Genomic DNA, 19325 nt, shown 5'->3' with positions numbered 1-19325 from the left:
GATCGCAGGCAGCTTCTTTTTAGAGCCTGTGCCGTAACCACTTGTTATGCTGCCCTAAGGAACACTTGCGTCACTGACTTAACTTCATTAGAGAACTTAGCTTTTTTCAGCCCAAAGAAGGGCTTTGTGTCCTTCTTTGCCAGAGCAAGGGGGCCAATATCTTTAATTATTAACTCCGTTTTGGAAAAGTTGCTGCCTCTAAGAATCAACTAATTAGAAAATTTTCCTTGTCTTGACACTTCTGTCCTCAAAGCAGTTTCTCTTTTTTCTGTCCTTCTGTACCTTTCCTATGTTTATTAACTATATATATATAAACATGTTACATATACTAATGTGTATACATCAAGAAACATAAATGTATGTTTGCGTTCCTAATTCAGAATATGTTGACTGATGGGTACGCCAAATAAAATAATAAATAGCTTTTGGAATTACATTGTAAACACAGGAAGAATTTCCCACCCAGTTCAATAAACACAATAATCTCCATAAATACAACCACTGGGACTTAAATAAACAAAAGAGAATAAACACAGGGCATGTGACTTAACCAGATGGCTATTTGCTGTTGCCAGATGTTGAGCTATGGACCGACACGAGGTACTGACATGAAGAGCAGTGACCATTGCAACGGGCTGCCTGTGCGCACTGGCACGGTGTGTATTAGGCAGTAGTGGACATTTCCCCTTTGTGAATATCAGCCACTGGTGAGGGCTGTCGTGGATGAACATTAGTGCTGATAAATATCAGTTATCAATGGACATTTGCTCCCTGGTGAAATGAGCTGTCATGGAACATTGAGCATCAATGGGCAAAACTTTGTTAACCTATGATGACGTCTAAAGTCTCGATGGACATTAGGTACAAGCAGAGGTAGGTCTCTGCTGCCCACATGCCTGGCAGTCTTGTCTAGAGACACATCCTATGAGCTGGTTTGGAGGCAGTTGATGGGTGATAGTATCTCCATACCCTCTCCGAGAGGTCAACTGTTTGGTCATGACAATTTGGGGAAATCAGGGGGTGGTATGATAACACACATGGAGGGAAATTTCTGGCTTTTCAAGATCTAAGCACAGCAGGACTGGCTTCAATGGGCAATGGGAACTTAGAAGGGCCCCATGCTTGGTTTAAGACTCTGCTCTTGCCATCTTGAATTCTTAATAATTTTGAACAAAAGACCCTACATTTTCATTTTACCCTAGGTTCCACCAAGTATATAGCCAATCCTGAAGCACAGACTCCTGGCCAGTTGGCCCTGTCACCTGTCATGTAACCTTGGGCTGCTCCTCTCTGAGCCTCCATTTTCTATCTGTAAAATGGGGCCAGGAGGGGAAGGATTTTATCTTTGGCTTTTCATGCTCTGCAGTGCAAGAGACCCGAGTTCAATATCTAGGTTTGGAAGATTCCCTGAAAAGCATGGCTACCCACTCCAGTATTCTTGCCTAGAGAATCCCATGGACATAGGAGGCTGGTGGCCTACAGTCCATGGGGTCGCAAAGAGTTGGACATAACAGAGTGACTCACATTTTCATGCTCTAGAGTCCATGGTCTGATTGGAGATACTTAGAGTTGCATAATTCCACCCCATCTTTTCCTTCCAGCAGAAAAATAAACGGAGTCCTAGTGTTTATTGGTTTCTCAGAGCACCTCTGCCCTTTCTGACATGTGTGACCTGCACAGTTGACCTGGAAGCTGAGGTAGGACAGCCAGGAATGCCAGACTCGCCACCTGACAGATGAAGCTTCCTCAGCTGTGTATGGTGACAGTAATGCCCAGGGCAGTTATGGGGAGGAAAGGATTGCATGGACACGTGCCAGTAAATCACAACTGAATTATTAATGAAGTGCAGTGAAATGTTTGTGACCTGGCCTGTGCTGTGATGACAAACTGCTCAGCTGTTTCCCCATCTCTAAAACTCAGCTGACATGTGTGTTAAAGGTCTATTCTGCCTAGGTGCACAGAGCGAAGATCCCATGGACCACACTATGGCTCTGCAGGTCTACCATCCTAAAGCTTTATGAAATCCTTCAGTTCTGAATCAGACGTCAAAATATGAGTCTACGACCACATGGTTCTACAATCTAACTCATGATTCCAGGATTGAATGAGTGAGAAAACAAGCATCTCTGGAGTCTGTACCCGATTCTTTACAAATGTTACTTCCTTTCCTCGTCATACAATCCTGTGCAGGGAGATATTTTCATCCCCATTTTCCAGGCTCAGAGAACAAAAGTGACTTGGCCGAAATCACACACAATCTTAACCCTTTTCTGGGAACTCCAAAACAGAATGTTTGCACTAATCTCTGTGACTCTGTAAGAGTCCAATGACCTCGTTCTCTGCCCCAGGATTCCAAGAGGGCGGAGTGTGGCGGGATGAAGGCGGTAGGGATGACTAGGCAAACTGCACTGGTCCACTTTGGCCTCCAGCGGCTCTACGCCTTGCCTGGCGACCCCTCTGATCTGGGGTGTCTGGCCATGCGCGACCACGAGGTGGCGCTGCGGGCTGAGAGCCTCCGGAGGGGCCGCCGGAACGCCTGGTTCTGTGAGACCACGCAGGCGCAGGAGGTGTGCAAGGTGATGCCCTACTGCGAAGGAGGAGCTCAGCCTCCTGCTGGCGCTTCCCTCCCCGCCCCGTTTTGCAGATGTGGAAGCTGCAGCTCAGGGCCAGGTGACTTGCAAGAGCCCCAGCTACCTGTCCCCAGATTTCAGCGCCATTAATTTTAAGACCCCCACCCCCCACCCCACACACACACACCCATGTTCCATAGCCCTCTCCCAAAGACGCTTTCTTCAAATGGGGCTTTTAAGACCCACTGGATGAAAGTCTTAGGGATCCCTCCCTCCACCCCTATATTTGAGATCTCTCCTGTCCCAAGGAATGTGGGAGGATGAAGTACCAATCTGAGGACTGTGAAGGCTGAGGTCTCCCTCTGACCCCTTCCTGTCCCCCTTGCTGCAGACCTTTTCCATTTTGGTGGTGGCCAGCCTCTAGCTCAGAGACTCCAAGTCCTGGGGGGCTTAAGCCACGTGATGGGCAAGCACCCCAACCACACACATAGCGTGAATGTCCTGGGAACCTGTGCCATTGCTCACCGATGGCCCTTCCTAAGTGCCAGCCCCCTCTGTCCAAGTCCGCTTGTCCTTCTTGACTCCATGGATGAGCCTCCTCCAGGAAGCCTTCCTAACCCCACCACAGGACTCGCACAGCTTCCTGTGGGGCTCCTAGTCAGGTGTCCCCTGTGTGTCCTTTCCCCTCCCACCCCAGGAACTTGAGTCCGGGGGCACAGAATAGACAGGATAAGCTTGGTGGTGGTGGTGATGGTTATGGATATATCCCTGCAGATCTTGGCCAGTTAGAAGGAAGAACTCGCTGACAGCAGAGCCATTCAGATGAGCTGGAAGTGGGTTCCCTGTCACAGGAAGTGTGTGAACAGGAGAGGGTACCACAGCATTCAGATGCCAAGAAGGAACACAGTCCTACTGGAGCTTAGAGGGAGATGGCGGGGGCGGGAGGGGTGGTGGAGACCTGGGGGAAAGCTTCTAAGGAGATGAGGCAGAAACTGGGTCTATGAGGCCAGGAAGGAACAGAGAAGCTGGGCTGGGGGCAAGGGCCAGGTCCCAGAGTAACAGTCTGAGCAAAGGCAGAGGCATGCAAGGGCCTGACAGCTGGAGCTGGGGAGGCAGGGAGAGAGGAGGTAAGGAAGGTCGACAGAGTGTGAGTTGCACTGAAAGGTTCCACCCCAAGGAACTCCCTCCCTCACTCCCCTAATCCTAGGAGGTTATTGGGCTTTTCAGAGGGAAAAAGCTGGTCTTGATTCATCCTTGTGGCCCCAGAGACCCGACTGGGGAATGTCAATGGATGCTGGTCAAATGATGGCAAGAGGGAGACTCTTTGTAGTGTTTATTAAACCAAGGTGTTGGGTGGGGCTGCTGGGGGAGGACAGAGCTCTCATTGTCCTGTGGGCTTCTCTAAGGGACCGGCCCCATGGATGCCCGCAGGGCGATGTATGGCTGGCTTCTACCCAACGCCTCCTCTCCCAGCTCATCCCCAGGACGCAATGTTACAAAAGTGAACATATGCAATGTCTTCTTTCTTCTACAAATGACATATTTCCAATCCCCTGCCAGCAGGGACCTGGATTGGGGGGGGGGGGGGTGGTGGTGGTAAGTGACAGTCCATTAAAAAGGCAACAACTTTTATAAAACTGATACTAAGGAAAGAGCCCAGGGCTGGGAAGCTGAGATGCCACCCTGGTGGGGAAGCATAAACATGGGTGGGGGATACCCTGCCTCCTTGGCTGCATTCGCAGTAGGATGAGCTGGGCTGTCGGGCACAAGGCCAGTAGGGGCTGACTGCAGGAGGCCCCTCGGAGCTGGTGGGGCTCCAGGATAGCATCAACTCCTGGGGAACCAGCTAGAGGCAGGACCTCAGGGGTCAAGGAGCGCATTTCCATTCTGGACGCTGGGGGACGCCTCCTGAGTGGGAAACTGGCAGGGCTGGGACTGGCACCCCTGAGGCTTCCAGGGCCTCTGGGGTGAACTGACTTAGCCTGAGCCGCAGCCAGTTACCAGGCCCAGAGTGCCAGCCTCAAGGCCCTGGCCTGTCCTCCTGGGGATGACAGGGAAAGGGTACAAATGGGAGGATGTGAGTCTTGGAAGCAAGGGGGAGCCCAGGAAGGGGAGAGGGAGGGCATGATTTAGAGAAGAGAGAAAAGTGCAACCAGGCCCTTTGGGCAGGCATGTGGGACACTGAGTTCACTCATGCTTCTGCCACTGTAAGACCTCTGAACACCGTTTTTCCTTCTCTAGGCCTCAGTTTCCCCATCTGTCACATGAGGAAGTGGGCTTGATGCTTTTCTCCCATCCTTTCTACAACTGAAGTCCTATCCAGAGTTCTAGGGGAAGAAAAAAGAATGAGGTAGGCCTCACGTGGCCAGAACAAAGAGAGATTTATGTCACAGAAGAAACCCATGTCCGAGTGGCTGGACCTCCCTCCCGCCTCCCTCCTGTCACAGGGTCAGGTTGGTCCAGGCCTCAGGGAAGGCACTTTGGGGACAAGTGGGGAAGGACAGCAGGGGACTGCTGTCTGGTTTGGCATCGAAGACCCTTGGCTTATGGTCTGGGGAGCAACATAGACAAAGGCGCAAGACTTTGCTCCTGGGTGTGGGTCCCAGGTTCAAAGTCTCTCTTTCAATGATGCTGCCACACAGGAATGAAGAGTCCCTGTGGGCACTGGCACATTAAAATATAAATTACCCAGGACCTGAGGAAACCCAGGGCACAGTCTGTTACACGGCCCCAGGCCGCACCGTTCGTCACAAGGTATTGGAGCCCCTGGCGGCTAACTCCTGGGTGTCTATGCAGTGCAGGGCCACCTTGGGGGTGAAGCCTGGCTGCCGTGGGTAGGTGCCCTCCCGCACCAGGCGCCGGCACTGCACGCCCTGGCCCACGCTGATGCTCTGCAGTGCGGGGAGGTGGACGAGCAGCTTCTCGGGCAGGGGCACCAGGCCCGTGCCCGACAGGTCCAGCTCCTGCAGGGAGCCCAGGCCCGAGAACACCTCAGGTCCCGCCCACTGGAGCCTGGGGTTGCTGGACAAGTCCAGGACCTGCAGGCCCTGCAGCTCGTGGAAGCCGTGGGGCGCCAGCTGGGGGAGACCCTGCAGGCTGCCCAGCGACAGGTGAGTGAGGCCCGCCAGCCCCTCAAAGGCGCCGGGGCCGATGGCTGCCAGCGGGTTCCCGTCCAGGCTCAGGTAGCGCAGGGGCAGGCCCCGGAGGTCGGGCACGGTGCGGAGCCGGTTCCAGGCCAGGTTGAGGCTCTGAATGGTGGGCGCCGGCCGGCCAGTCCTTGAGGAATGGGGCAGCAGGCGGTGGAGGAGGTTGTGGGAGAGGTCCACGTGCAGCGCCCTGCCCTGGCTGTGGGTGGCGAAGGCGGACACGGAGACCTCGCGGAGCCGGTTGTGGCTCAGGTTCACGTCGCTCAGGGGCGAGCTGGTGAAGCTCTCAGCAGGCAGGGCGGCCAGGCCGTTGTGGCTGAGGTCGAGCGACTCCAGGTAGCGGAGGCGGGAGAAGGCCGTGGGCGAGAGGCTGGTGAGCAGGTTGTGGCTGAGATCCAGGCCGGACAGCGTGGTGTAGCCCGGCCCTGCCAACACGGACTCGTTCACTGTCTCCAGCCGATTTGAGGACAGGTCCAGGTGGGCTGTGTCCAGGGGGATGGGCACAGGCACGATGTGGGGGCCCAGGCCGCTGCAGTCCACCCGTGTCAGGCTGAAGCTGTCAAAGAGGCCGAAGGTCTCCACCTCGCACTGGCATCCGGGGAAGCAGGGCCGGGTGGTCTGGGCCCTGCTCGTGGCCAGCAGCAGCAGCAGCAGCAGGGGCCACGGCATGGTGGGGCTAGAAAGAGAGCCACAGGTGAGGGGTGGCAGTGGGTACCCCGTTCCAGCAGTTTCCCAGGTAGCATTAGTGGTAAAGAACCCGCCTGCCAAGGCAGGAGATGTAAGAGATGCAGTTTCGATCCCTGGGTGGGGAATCCCCTGGAGAAGGGAATGGCAACCAACTCCACTATTCTTGCCTGGAGAATCCCATGGACAGAGGAGCCTGGAGGGTTACAGTCCAAAGGGTCACAAGGAGTCGGACACAACTGAACCGACTAAGTAGGCACGCACGCACGCACCCCATTCCAGATGGTTCTCGCCCACCCTGGAAGACACCGACCAACGTGTGTAGGCACAGCTGAAAATTGCCACTTGCCCATCAGTGCCCCTAGAGGCTTTCCCTGAATACCCCTTCCTCAAATAATTTCTAGTCCCTGTTCCTCTCTGGCCTCAGTCTCCCCATCTGTATGATATGGTGAGTTAGGCTAGATGGCTGGGTTTTAAACTATAAGTATGTGAACCCTTTCTTGAATAAGATTGGCAGGTGACAGTGGGCCTGTTCTGGTTGACATAAAGCGGGGAGCCTGAGTCTGCCATGTCTGTTCACTGTCCTGCCGTGGGATGTGAAGGAACCCAGCTGGAAACGCACTGGACAAGATGTGTCTTTGGCTGGCCTCTCCAGCTCGGAGGACCTAGGCTCCATGGGCTGGTCTCCCCCCAGGTGCTACTGGAGAGGGGTCCCAGCTTAGAGGTCTGGGTGCTCCCCTCACCTCTGCTGAGCACGTGCTGTGGGCTCGGTGCTGGGCTAGCTGGCGCCCTGCACGGTCTCACTCAACCCTCACAGCCGCAGAAGCTGCACGGCAGCGATCTTGTCGGCACTTCACGAAGAGGGAACTGAGACTTAGGTTCAGAAAGCCATGCACGGCCACACGTGAGCGGAGCGGAACTGAACGGCTCTCAGAGGGACATGGCTCACTGTCGTGGTTGACACTTGGCTGAGCTGTGCCTGAGACCCCTGCTCCGGCTTCCCAGACCGAGGCCTCTCCTGCAAGGGGGGCCTGCAGCGGCTGTCCCCTCCTCATCTTTTTGTGGGTAACGAAGGCTGGGTCCACAGGCATAAGCCCTCTTCCCTGGCCTGGCCTCTAGGGGCAGGATCCTTCATTCCAACCGGGGACCCTGCATCTAGACTTCTAGATGGGCCCTGGGGACCACTCTGCCGAGTCCCTTCCCCTTGCCTGCCTTGACCCCCAAGCTGTTAGTGATTACACTTTTCTGGCCCTTCCTTTAACCCACAGCAGGCAGCTGGGCTGTGTCCCCCATTATACAGATAAATAGAGGCTCAGAGACAAAAAGGGTTTTACCCAAAACCCGTACGTAAAAAGCAGGGCAGGATTAGAACCCAGGCCTGCTCAGTCCTAATTCTACTTTCCTCTGCTGCCTTCAGGACTGGCAGGAGAGATGCGATCCAAGAGAGGCTCTTCCCACCGACAAGGGCTACAGTGCAAGCCACTGCCCCTCCCCTGGCTTCAGTCCCTCCCTGGATAACTAACAGCAGCTGCCATTGACGCCAAGCACTACCTGTACACTCTCACCTTCCACACTCATCCCCACACACATCTGGAGCTCCCTGGAGGATGAGAGAGGGGGCTGAGCAGTGAAAGAAAGCCTCTAACTGGACAGTCTGTGGTCACCCTCTCCCCCTAGAAGAGCAGCTACTCAGCCCGGAGATAGAAGACACGAAACCTCACGCCAGCATATCCTTCAGCTGGAGTGGCTCAGCTCCCCGCTCTGCACCCCTGCCCCATCGTCCCCCCACCTTCCTCCCCCTGGCCTTTAGGGAGGGGTGGACTGGAGGGGAGGGTGGATAGAGAGGAGCAGCGGGATTGCATTACCAGTTCCACATGAAACTTTAAAGGGGCAGCCACTTGATCTGCACTTGGGCTCTTCTCCCCGGCCTCCCTCTGCAGGCCCCTCCTCTCCCACCCCACCCCTTTCTTTTGTAGAGCCCAATTTGAGGATTAAACCCAGCCCAGGTGCATCCTGGGCTCGGTCCCAATTGAGGCTGGGCAGAGTGTTCCAATGTCTGGAACCAAAGGAAAATATTAAGTTGCTTCACACCCCTTTTGTTGCCCGGGGTGAGCTTCTCACAGCAGGAGTTCATTACTACCTAGGGCCTTACCTTCCCTGCTAAGCTGATCTGCTCATACCCACCCCTTCCTGGGGTTTAAACAAACACCAAAAGCACACAAAAAGGCCTAAGATTACCCTTCGTTCCCAGAGGTGATTATACAATGTGCCTCTCAAGTGCCAAACAGCCCCTCATGAGCTCCTGCTTATGTAACTCAGCTCAGCGCGCCCCTTCCCTCCCCCTGACGGGGGGCCTCTCCAGCCCTCAGCTTTGTCCTCTGTACCACAAGGCAGTAATTCCTGCCTGCCTCATACACACTGATGCAAGTCACACACAGCGCATGCAAACTGTGAAGCGCCGTGCACGTGTGCTGGGTGGTCATCACTGGCCCTCAGAGGAGCAGGAGTGTGGATGGAGACCCGCCCGGAACACTGCTTGTGATGCTCCCAGGACACCCCAGACAAGGTCCCTGCTCAGCCCTGCACTGTGGACACCTCCCCATGGGCCCCTGTGCTGGGCCAGGCCGGGACATTGAGCGGAAAGTGCTGACAGTGACTGAGCCTGTCCTAAGTGCCAGTCACATGTCCCCTTACGCCATCCTTGGTCACTCCAGGAGGTCATCAGTCTTATATCCAGGTTACAGTGGAGGAAACTGAGGATGGCAAAGGAAGGTGCCAGAGGCCAGCACACGAACTCAGGCCTTTGTCACCTTGTAACTGGCTAGGTTCAGGTGGAACATGCACTTCTGTGTGTTGCTGGGAAAAGAAGAGCTAAGCGTCCAGGGTCCCAGGGCCAGGCTCCGGCTACTGTCAGCTGCTGTGACCGTCAGTGCCCAGCTTCCTAACACTCAGTGGCTCTTGTGTGTTCTTGAGGTCACAGCAGAGCCCAGAGGTCTCTCAGGGTTGTCCCAGGAGGCTGGGAGAAGGAAAAATGAAGAGAGAAATTTCTGGAAGGTTTCTCAACTTTGGAGCCAGAAGGGGGCAAGAGTAGAGATGTGGGCTAGTGGTCTTTGAGCGTTGGTGCCCCTGCTCTGCTCAGAGGCCATGTCCCCTTTTGGGTAACACAAGGAGGGGTGCATTCGTGTGAGTGACTCAGAGATGCTGGGGCCTGGCTTCGCTGCTTGGAGCAAAAGGCCCAGCAGCCAAAGGCAGGGCAGAAGTTTCCCAGGAGGAAACTGAGGGAAGATAAGGAAAACCCCTACCAAGGGCACAGCCCTTGATATTTTCCAAAAGACCTTTGCTTATTTGAGCTTGTGAGGGCTACAGAGCAGGGCGTGCAATCCCTCGCTTTCTAGATGAGGAAGCCGAGGTCTCTCATCTTGTCTCTGGGTCCCCAGTGAGGTGATGGCAGCTGATGCTCAGGCTCTGATCTTCTGACTCCAGGCCCAGCGCTTCCCAGTCCCCTCAAGATGCCTGTGGAACTCTCCCAGGGATCTTATGGAGTCAATAAAAATAGTGCTCAGAAGAGTCTGCAACCTCATGTGGGAGGGGGCTGATGCCATAATGCTAAGGATCATGAGGGTAAATTGCATGCTAAGAAAATTATACATTTAAAAAAACCCAACCTAAATCATAATTTTAGAAAGTCTAGAAGAAAATCTGTCAGCCTGGTAATGGTCTTCCTTTAGATGGCCGAACTTTGGGTTTCACCATGTCTTAATCTCCTTTTCCCCTTCTTATTTCCTCTCTTATAAAACGGACTGAGTAATGAAGACTCATAGGACTGTCTCATGGCCATCTCTTTCTCTGACCTCGGCTAGCCACAATCTCCAAGCCTCAGTCTCCTCATCTGTCAAATACAGGTGTTAACAGCCATCTCACAGGTCTGTCATGAGGATGAAACACACTGGCGGGGGGAAGGCACCTAAGCATGTTTCCCCGCACAGGGGGAGGGTACAGTGGGGCCTCCCCTGCCCTCCTCCAGACAGGTAGTGGGTGGGGTGGGGATTTCTCTCCCTCCAACAGACACTATCAAACATGACAAAGGTATATTACTGCCCTCCAGGAAAGCAGTTCTTCCTGGGAAGCCAAGCTATGCTGTTTCTCGACAGGGCTGCTGGGTCTGGGAAGGGATGACTAATGTGAGTTCCTCTTCACAAAAACCGCTAGACTCAGCTCCATGGAGAGGATAGGCCTGCACACAGTGAGAAGACTCTCGACATCAATGTGCAGTGTGAACTGAGCAAGTCACTTGACCTCTCTGGACCAGTTCCTTAAGCTGTGAATCTGGGATACTAATGATGGTTCCATCAGCCTCAGAGAAGACAGCTGTGAAGGTGAGACTCAGAAGACCAACATCCCTATAGACAAATGAGGCCCCAAGGGGGTGGAAGCCATATAATTGAAAGGCAATGCCTTTTCATTCCACCTCTACCCACATCCACGGCAGACACAATTAATCAACCACAGCACTAAATTGCTGAGGGCAAAGCAGTCTGTTAGGCCCTGGGAGGTGCATGCTGGGGTCAGGGCAGGAGATCCCAGGGCCTCTGTCCCATGAGGCTTACAAACCAGCAATGGGGACAGGAGACCAACTCATACCAAGATCACTAGCACCTGCCTTAGATCCAAGAGACCAGGACTCTAGTCCCAGCCCTGCTACTAACGGTGTGAACTTCAGAGTTTTCTTTCTTTCTTGGAGCTAGAACTGACTCTGCCTCCTTCCTTCTCTCAAGACCCTGTGATCTACACTCAGAAGAAAGGCAAAGGCAAGTATTCACCATGGAAGGCCAAGAGAGGATACTTCACTTACTCTCCAAACCCCAACCTGCAGATCAAAGTCATTCTACTGATCAGCCAAGGTTACAGAACATACGGGCAGCCGGACAAAGGCTTAGTAACAGTACCCACCCTCAATCTGGGGGATACGGCATGAGGTTTGCTGGGCAGGGGCCATGAGCGATTCCTTGTTAGGTCCATCCAAACTCTAAGGAAAGCTACAGAGTCAGTGGTGGGACCCTAAGAAGGCCCCCAGGCAAGTCTAGGAGAGCCTCTCAACAGCTTTGGCTAGATCATGCCCCTTCTTGGAAACCTCCTGACTTCTGCTTTACCTATAGAAACCAAGTTCTCTCTGGCACACAGGTATCTGCACCTCTGTGCAGATCTGCCCCCATGGTCCTCCCTCCTTTGGTTGAAAGTCCCGTCTTGATTTGAACCTATGGTGGTGGCCTCGGAACAAGTCTCAGCCTTAGCGCACACTTCCCCAAACTCAAGAGAATTCCAGGGCTGGAAGAGCTGGAAGGCCCCTCCGAGATCACGGGTAACCGAGGCCCAGAGAGGGACAGTGATGGCAAGGAAACGGCATGGCAGGGCCTGGGACCTGGGTTTGGATGCTCCCCACTAGTGCCAGGACAGCCGCGTCCCCAGGCCTGCCCCAGCCCTGCCAGCAGAACAAAGCCCGTTCTGTCCACTCAGGCCCCTGGGCCACTCCCCCTCCTTGCCTGGCTTCCCGGGGCCTCTCGCTCCGTCCTGTCAACACACCTTCAGACGCACACTAGGTCAATTCTCTGCCTTTATTGACCTGCCCGTTTCCTGACTTGAAGTGTGAGCATCAAGGGGCGGTGACCCTGCCTTCTTCACCTGTTTGTCCCTTCCCCCACCTGGGCCCAGAGCCAGGCCTGGCAGGCATGGCAACCTTGCTGGATGAATGGAGGGCCCAGAAATTAAGAGTCAACCGCGGGACACAGACCTAGCTGTGAATTCAGCTCTGTACCTACTGGCCTCAGGCACGTCTCAACCTTGCTGAGGCTCAGTGTCCCCAACACGGGTGACAACACAGGGTTGGTGGAAGCGTTAGGGGACAGCGAGTGAAACATTTGGTGCAACTGCTGAGAGGGTAACAGGCAGGAAGGCCAGGGGTCTCCAAATGGAGGAAATAGGCTGCAAGTGTCAGACATTTTTATCTCTCTTAAGTGGCAGGAGGAAACAAACTAGTAATATTTTTTTCATTCTCTATACAAATTTAAAAGGAGGTTTCTCTTAAAATACTGTGTTGCCATAATGACACCTGGTTTCACTTGAAGTTAACCCTTCTCAAAACTTGACATTTTTCTTATGGAAAAATGCATTTTTCTTATGGAAATGTTTGTCTTAAACTGTGTTAATGTCCTATGCATTTACCCCAGACTCTGTCTTCAAGTGGTTCCGCCTAATGGCTCAGAATCTTCTTGACAAACCAGTATGTTATACTCAGATATTGTTCCCCTAATCTATGTAAACAAAACTATTTATATGGTAATCTGCCCTTCCACAAGATTCAAGTCAATCGTTTTATGGCCCTGGCCCCGGATGAATGTCTGGTGCCAAGATTATCCCAAAATGCATCTTATGGATGAGGGGCCTGGTGCCATTCTGAGTTTTAAGACATTCCTTTCTTTTCATTAACAGACTGCTAGTGACTATATAACATCCAGCTGAAGACTAGCAGGGGGGGTACTCTTTCTGCCCCCTTCTGATGCCTATGTCAGAAACTTTCTCTATCTCTTATACTTTAATAAAACTTTATTACACAAAAGCTCTGAGCGATCCAGCCTCGTCTCTTGCCCCGGATTGAATTCTTCTCCTCTGGAGGCCAAGAATCCCGGCGTCTTTTCGTTCAGCAACAACCTTTCACTGCTACAAGCTGAGTGCTGAATGCATAGTAGACAAGGACGGTGATGATTTATTAAGCTTTCTGAAGGCCATGACCATGTTATTTGTTGTTCTTTTCCTCCCCACCCAGTTACCCTAAAGAGGTGCCAGGCACCCGGCGGGTCTCTGACTACTTGTGCTAACAGCCTCTGGTCACCGTGCTGGTGTCTGCTGGCAAGGCCCCCCTCTCCTTTCTCCTCTGAGGCCTCTCTGGGGCTAGGGTTCCAGCTCGTGTCCTCCTGGTCCTAGTCACCTGCACTCCAGCATCTCTGGCCCACAGATTTGCCAGCTCCTCACCACATCTTCAAGGGGGAGCCCCTGGTGAAGGGCTGAGCTGGGCAGGGGGCCGAGCACCCACCCAAGATGGGTTTTGTCCCCACTGGCTGTTCAGTGCTGAGTCACGTCCCACCCTGCTTACATTCATCGTGAGCTCACGCAAGCTGACGCCAATGAAATCCCCAGGTGGAAATTCCATCAGTATCCTGGCCCTCAACCACGTAAGTCAGTTTTGGGAACGCAAGGCAAAAAGAATGTCTAGGGCCAAACTCCCGGAGCCTTGAGGGTTGGCTCTCGCAACAGAGGCACTAATGCCACACATCTGTGCAAACACATCAGCTCGCCATGCACTTCCACAGCAGTGGCTCGTTTCTGCCTCCCCACCACCCTTGACCATGGGGACTACTGTCCCTGTTCTGCAAGACAAGACTGACATTGAGTGGGGCAGAACAGGAACCGGTCTCAAACCAAATCCAATGCTCCTTATACGGCTGTGCCTCAACTTACAAATAGGCACATGTGGATCGTGCTGGACTATAATTACATTTACCTATCAGTGCTCCTGTGGGCAGGCATGGGGTTAGATTCACTTTTTGGTCTTGGAAGCTGATTGCTAGGCCTGGCACAGAGCAGGTATTATATGAAGATATACCAGGCACTTAGAATAATGCCGCCTCACCAAAGGACAACTCTCAGTCTTTCCACTGCCTCCTCAACTCTCATCTGCTCAGTCACCCTACAAGATCAGCAGGTTGGATGGCATGGTATCTGTTGTACACCTGCCTAGAGACCCAGAGAGGTTCGGTGATCTGCCCAGAGTCACAGAGCCAGTGAGGTCAGAGGCTGGATTCAGGGTCCAGGTGTTCTGACACCCGGTGCCTACGCTCCTCCATGACGTCATCCCTGGAGGATAATCTACAGAGAAATGGACAAGGCTCCCAATACTATTTTCTCCATTCTGAAGCTTGGCAAGTTCCCTTTGGTCTGAGGCATGTGTAGACACATGGGCAGGCAGTATGGGGCAGAGGAAGTGGCTTTTGCAGTCAGGCGCACTGGGCTCCACCCCACCGAACCTCACCTGCTAGGAGGCCTGTGTGTGTCTTCATCTGCAACCTGCTGAGAAGCCTGGTGCTGTTCCCACAAGGTCACCGATGATTATGAGGTAAAGGGGAGGCTTCGCTCCAGGCCTGGCACACACTGGTGCTCATTGCATGTGGGTTCCTGCCCCACCCCCTGACCGGCGGGTGATTTCAGAGACCAGGTAAGAAAAAGGAGCAGTGACACCAACAGATCTGAAAGCAAGGTAGGGGCAGAGGATAGAGGAGACTTCAACATGGATTCTTCCTGGATTCTCAGTGCACCCTGCAGGGCTTCACTCGGGCTACAAGTCCTCTGCCAGCGAGCTGATAAGGGAGTGTGGAAATATCACAGAGGCTGAAGGAGGCTGAAGCAGCTGTGTCACCGGTGACAGAATGAGAACAGGTAAGACTCAGCAGCTACCCCTGGGTGGGTGGCTGTCTTCCCCTCCCTCTCCCCTTGGCCTTACCCAGGTCAGGTTCAAGAGGCCTCCTGGTCAGGACTGCTACAACAGCCTCATTCCTGGCCCTCTGCCTCCAACTGCCGGCCTTGCTGGGCACCAGCGTGCCATCTAGACAGACCAGGACCGCATCACTGCTCCTGCTTTAAAACCTCTCCTGCCAAGACAGCTTGCCCATCCAGGGGCCTGTCTTTCTCCTTGGGCCCCACATCTTTGCACAGGCTGTCCCCTTCAGTGAAGACGACAGAGACACCCTTTTCTTTGTCCTCCATGCAAATTCTCACTCATTTGATTCAAAAGTCACCTCCTCTGTGAGGTCTTCCCAGTCTAACTCGCCCTTCATCCAGTAAAGGTCACTCTTCTACTGGGCCACCCCTTGTCAAGGTTCAACACACTTTGTGATGTGTGGCCATCTCCAAATCTGACGGTCCAGCTCCTCTCCTGCGTGGACCTGGCCGTGTGAAGTGGATAAGCCAGATGGGAGAAATGTCCTGGGCAAAAAGCTTCCCTCTGCTAGGAGAGGGTACCAGTTGGTCCAAGCTTGCAGGTTACTTAGGGCTTTTGTCAGGTGGTGAACTAAGGTTTAGGACCCATAGTAGATACTGGCTCTGCCTTGTACTGTTAGCAGTTCAACAGATGTCTGCACAATGTAATACAGGCCACAAACCTCTTCTCATTTTATTAGCACAGGTAGTTTGTCATCCTATTTAACATCCGTAACAGTCAGTGAGACCAGAATTACCATCCTCATTTGAAAGATGAGGAGACTGAGAATCAGAGAGATAGAGTCACTTGCCCAAGGTCACAGAGCTAGGAAGCAATGAAGTGAATGAAAATCTCCTTCTGACTCTAAAAGGCTGGAGCACTCAAGCCTCCAGACTGGCTTCCCAGGCTCCAGCACCACCCACGAGCCAGAGGACTCTTTCTTAGAATTACCAACCCCACCCTATCATGCCAGCTTAAAAAACCCTCCAGCAGCTCTCCACTGCCTAGACCTCCGCTCCTAGATCTGGCATTCTTATCTGTGGCCCCTGCAGTCCCTCCCAGCCTCAGGTTGAATTCCATCCCTTCCTCCCCAATCTTGCATCTGGCAGTCCACAATGCTGACCATCCCCGTGCTGTTTCAGCACACACGAGTCATGCAGTGCAGTTCCCTAGGAGGGGAGACACTTTCTGCCTCCTTCCCCAGTGTATTCCCCCCACTTCCCCATTTTGCTGCTTTTCAGCCTTCCTGACTCTTCCAGGGACTCCAGGAAGGCCTTAATCTCTACGTAACTTCACAGCCATCTCCCCCCTCCCTCTTCAAAAGAGTAAATTAGTGCCAAGTCAGAAGGGAAGTGTTAAATATCAAAGTGTCTCCAGGTTCTAGGGTCTCAACCAGTCAGCCACAATAGGAAGGCAAGAAAGAGGCTATCAGCAACCCCTTTTCCAGCAGGGAAACTGAGGCTCAAAGAGGGAAAGGAAAGTGCCCACAGTTGCTTCCTTCCAAGGTGAGTGGCTTGCACCCACGCTTCACATCTGCAGGACCTAGCAAAATTCTAGGTTAAAGACTGGCAAGGGGTGGGGGAGGGAGGGGGATTGTTAGGTTTATCTTTGCCACCCAGGATCAAAAAGCAGGCTCCCGGCAGTCTGAGCCCTCCCTCTCAGATCAGACCTGAACTCTGCAAGTCTGGACTTATCGAAGGGTAGAGTAGACAGGGAGGATCAGAAGCTCCTGACTCACCTCCTCTGCCAGGCAAGTGTGGGTGGGCATTGCACTCTGGCCGTCCCTGGCTGCGCTGCTTATCCCCACCGCAGGCTCTGCCCCGCGAGGGAGTTCTCACCCCATCCAGGACAGGGTGACTGCGGCTCAGAGAGGTTAAGCAACTTGCCTAGTGCCATACTGTGGGCCAGTGGATGTCCCATTCGAAACTAGAGCGTGCAAGGTTCCTACTGCCAGCAGCCCAGCTGGAGGTCCCGGGAACCGTCATCACCTTCTCACCTTTGGGATTGGAGGGTTCAACCCCCTCACCCCAGGGGCGGGATGCAAACCGATTGCGGATCTCAAAGCCAAGGAGCGGGAGAAGGGGGTTGGGGGGCCCCAGGGGCTGGCCTCTCCGCCAGACAAGTTTCTCTCGGTCACATACACTCTCTCCGAGAAGCGTGGGGCGGGCCACACCAAGTGCCCGTTCCTCTCCTCTCTTCAGCCCCCAAGTAGGGGGCCAGGATCCGCTGCTTACCTCTCTTCTCCCAGCCGCTTCGCCTGGGGTCCGGCACGCTCTGCCCAGCCTTGGCTCGGGTCAGTCTTCAGGCGCTGCCGATCCCCCCACCCACCCATCCTATTCCATCCCCTCTCGGCTCTAAAGACCCCTGAGGTGAAGGAAGGAAGGAATGCCAGCGCCCTCCCGCCCCCCGGCCCGGGATGCAGCTGGGAGGAGGAAGGCGGAGAAAAGTTTGAAGCGAAGTCGGCCCGGGTGGACTGCAGGGGAGCGAGGAGCTGGGGCGGTGTCTGGCTCTCTGCGCGCACAGACTCCGCGGACACCCAACCCAGACACGTCGACAGGCACAGACCACGTACGCGGACACAACGATGCGCCCACCCACACCCACAACCAAACGCGGGCCCCCATCCCGGGTCCTTGCCCCCTTCCCCAAATCACGGACACACAAAGGCACGGGCAGATGCATGTCCCCGGACCAAATTCACAAAGACCCACAAACGCACGTGTCCGCACAAAGACCCCAGAGGCGCCGGCCGACGCCCACGGCCCTGGGTCACAGCCTTTGTCTCCTGGAAGCCCCCCTTCTAGGTCCGGGCTCCTCACTCTGGCCGAGCCCCGGGCGTCAGGCGGCCGCTGCCGACGCCCTGGGTCCGGGAAAAGTTGAGGGGCCCCGGCCCCGCCCCTGCTTCCAGCGCGGCTCGCCCGCCGGATGGAGCGGCGAGGCTGGGGTAGGGGCCTCCGGTCCTTCGCCCGCAGCGCGAACTCCCGCTCTGCCCGGGTATCCTCACCCACCTGGAAGCCTGCACCGCAGCCGCCTCGGCACGCTCACCCAGGCGGCCCGGCGGCGGGCCCTCCGGCCGGCGCTTTTCTCGGCTCGGCGTGGCCCGCCCCCCGGCCCCCGCCCGCCGTAGGGCGCTCCCCCGCCCGCCCGGCGCCCAGTGGCGGCTAGGGCCGGCAGCCCGCGACTTAGGGAGTGTCGCTAAAGTGCTGGCCTTTCCCGGCGCGCTCCCCACTCCGCGCCCCCGCCCGCCGGCAAAGCCCGTGCCTAGGCCGGGTTCCACCCTAGGGAGCGTCTCAAAAGTGCTCATGTAGCTCCCGCCCACTCTAGCAGGCGTTGCTCCCAGCTTTCTGCATCCCCGGGTCCCTGCCCGCTTCCCCGGAGCGCCTGAGCCTTCTTAGCAGATGGCCGCTCGGTCGGGAACATCTGGAGGTCGCTGGAGTGTGTGTGTGTGTGTGTGTGTGTGTGTGTGTGTGTGTGTGTGTGTGTGGTGTGTGTGTGTGTGTGTGTGTAGAGAGAGAGAGATGTTTTGTTAAGAAAGAGAGGGTGGTGAGGGTTCCCTCTTCTCGAGTTCATTCCCCCGCCCCCCGGCCCCCGGTTCCCTAGTTTTTATAAAATGGGTGAAAGAGGTGAGAATCTGAAGCAGGGAAAGACTGGCTGAAAGACGAATCGACAGAGAGACAGTCAGGCTTAGGCAGAAAAGCTGGCAAGAGAGGAGAGAGAGAGGGAAACAGAATTTTTTTTTTTCCTTTTTTCTTTTCCTGGAGGGAACCATCGACTTCTGGTTAGATTTCTAAGAAGGAAAACTGGGAGCAGTTTAAATCTATTCCTCCCTCTGCAGCCCATCCTCTCTCACCCTTCCTTATGGTAAAAAGTGCAGAAAAGCATCCAAGGAACCTTTTCCACTTGGGAGTTAGGGGAAAGAAATTGCCTGTTGGATGCATTCCCTACAAGGACTGTATGTGTGTTTGGTTGGGGGGCTTGAATTTGTGTCTCCCTGCACACCCAGACACTCTGGGGTTGAAGGAGGTGTTAGTTCTCAGGCACCCCAGAAGTATGTGGCCTGGGGACTGAGGGAGGTTTTGGCCTTGAACCCTGGATCTCCCAGGAGCTTTCCTGCTGTGTAGAGATTGGGCAGTGTTCCCTTTACAGTAGCCTAGACTTGCACACCCAGTCTTATTGTTCCTTTTATTACTTTTTTTTTTTTAATTAAAAAAAAATTTTGCTTGGGCTTCTGAGTCTGTGTCTGCTTGTCTGCCTGGGGAAGGAGAGAGACAAGTAAGGAGATGGGGAGGGAGGAGTAGAGGCCACTACCCCAAGCCTCAGGGCAGCGAAAACAAATCCGCTTCCCAGAGAACAAAGTGCTCTTGCAGGTCCTCACTGGCACTCGTCTGTGTGGTTGCA

The 19325-nt window shown here is 54.4% G+C and overlaps 1 protein-coding gene across 2 annotated transcripts; it reads right to left on the bottom strand.

Moving 5' to 3' along the window:
• Nucleotides 1–3888: 3888 nt before the first annotated feature.
• On the bottom strand, nucleotides 3889–18020 carry TSKU (tsukushi, small leucine rich proteoglycan). Of its 2 annotated transcripts, none has more exons than XM_061150882.1 (2): nucleotides 17936–18020; nucleotides 3889–6392 (listed from the first exon to the last, which is right to left on the bottom strand). In XM_061150882.1, exon 2 carries the CDS (start codon nucleotides 6383–6385, stop codon nucleotides 5318–5320), a length of 1068 nt encoding a protein of 355 aa, XP_061006865.1. In that variant the 5' UTR covers nucleotides 6386–6392; nucleotides 17936–18020; the 3' UTR covers nucleotides 3889–5317. The 2 variants fall into 2 exon arrangements, with proteins under 2 accessions (XP_061006865.1, XP_061006875.1); XM_061150892.1 differs by lacking the exon at nucleotides 17936–18020 and adding an exon at nucleotides 14484–14612.
• Between the last annotated feature and the right edge of the window lie 1305 nt (nucleotides 18021–19325).

Source organism: Dama dama, chromosome 1, assembly GCF_033118175.1.
Source record: "Dama dama isolate Ldn47 chromosome 1, ASM3311817v1, whole genome shotgun sequence".
In the NCBI taxonomy this organism is placed as follows: Eukaryota; Metazoa; Chordata; class Mammalia; order Artiodactyla; family Cervidae; genus Dama; species Dama dama.
This window is presented reverse-complemented; position numbering and strand designations above follow the sequence as displayed.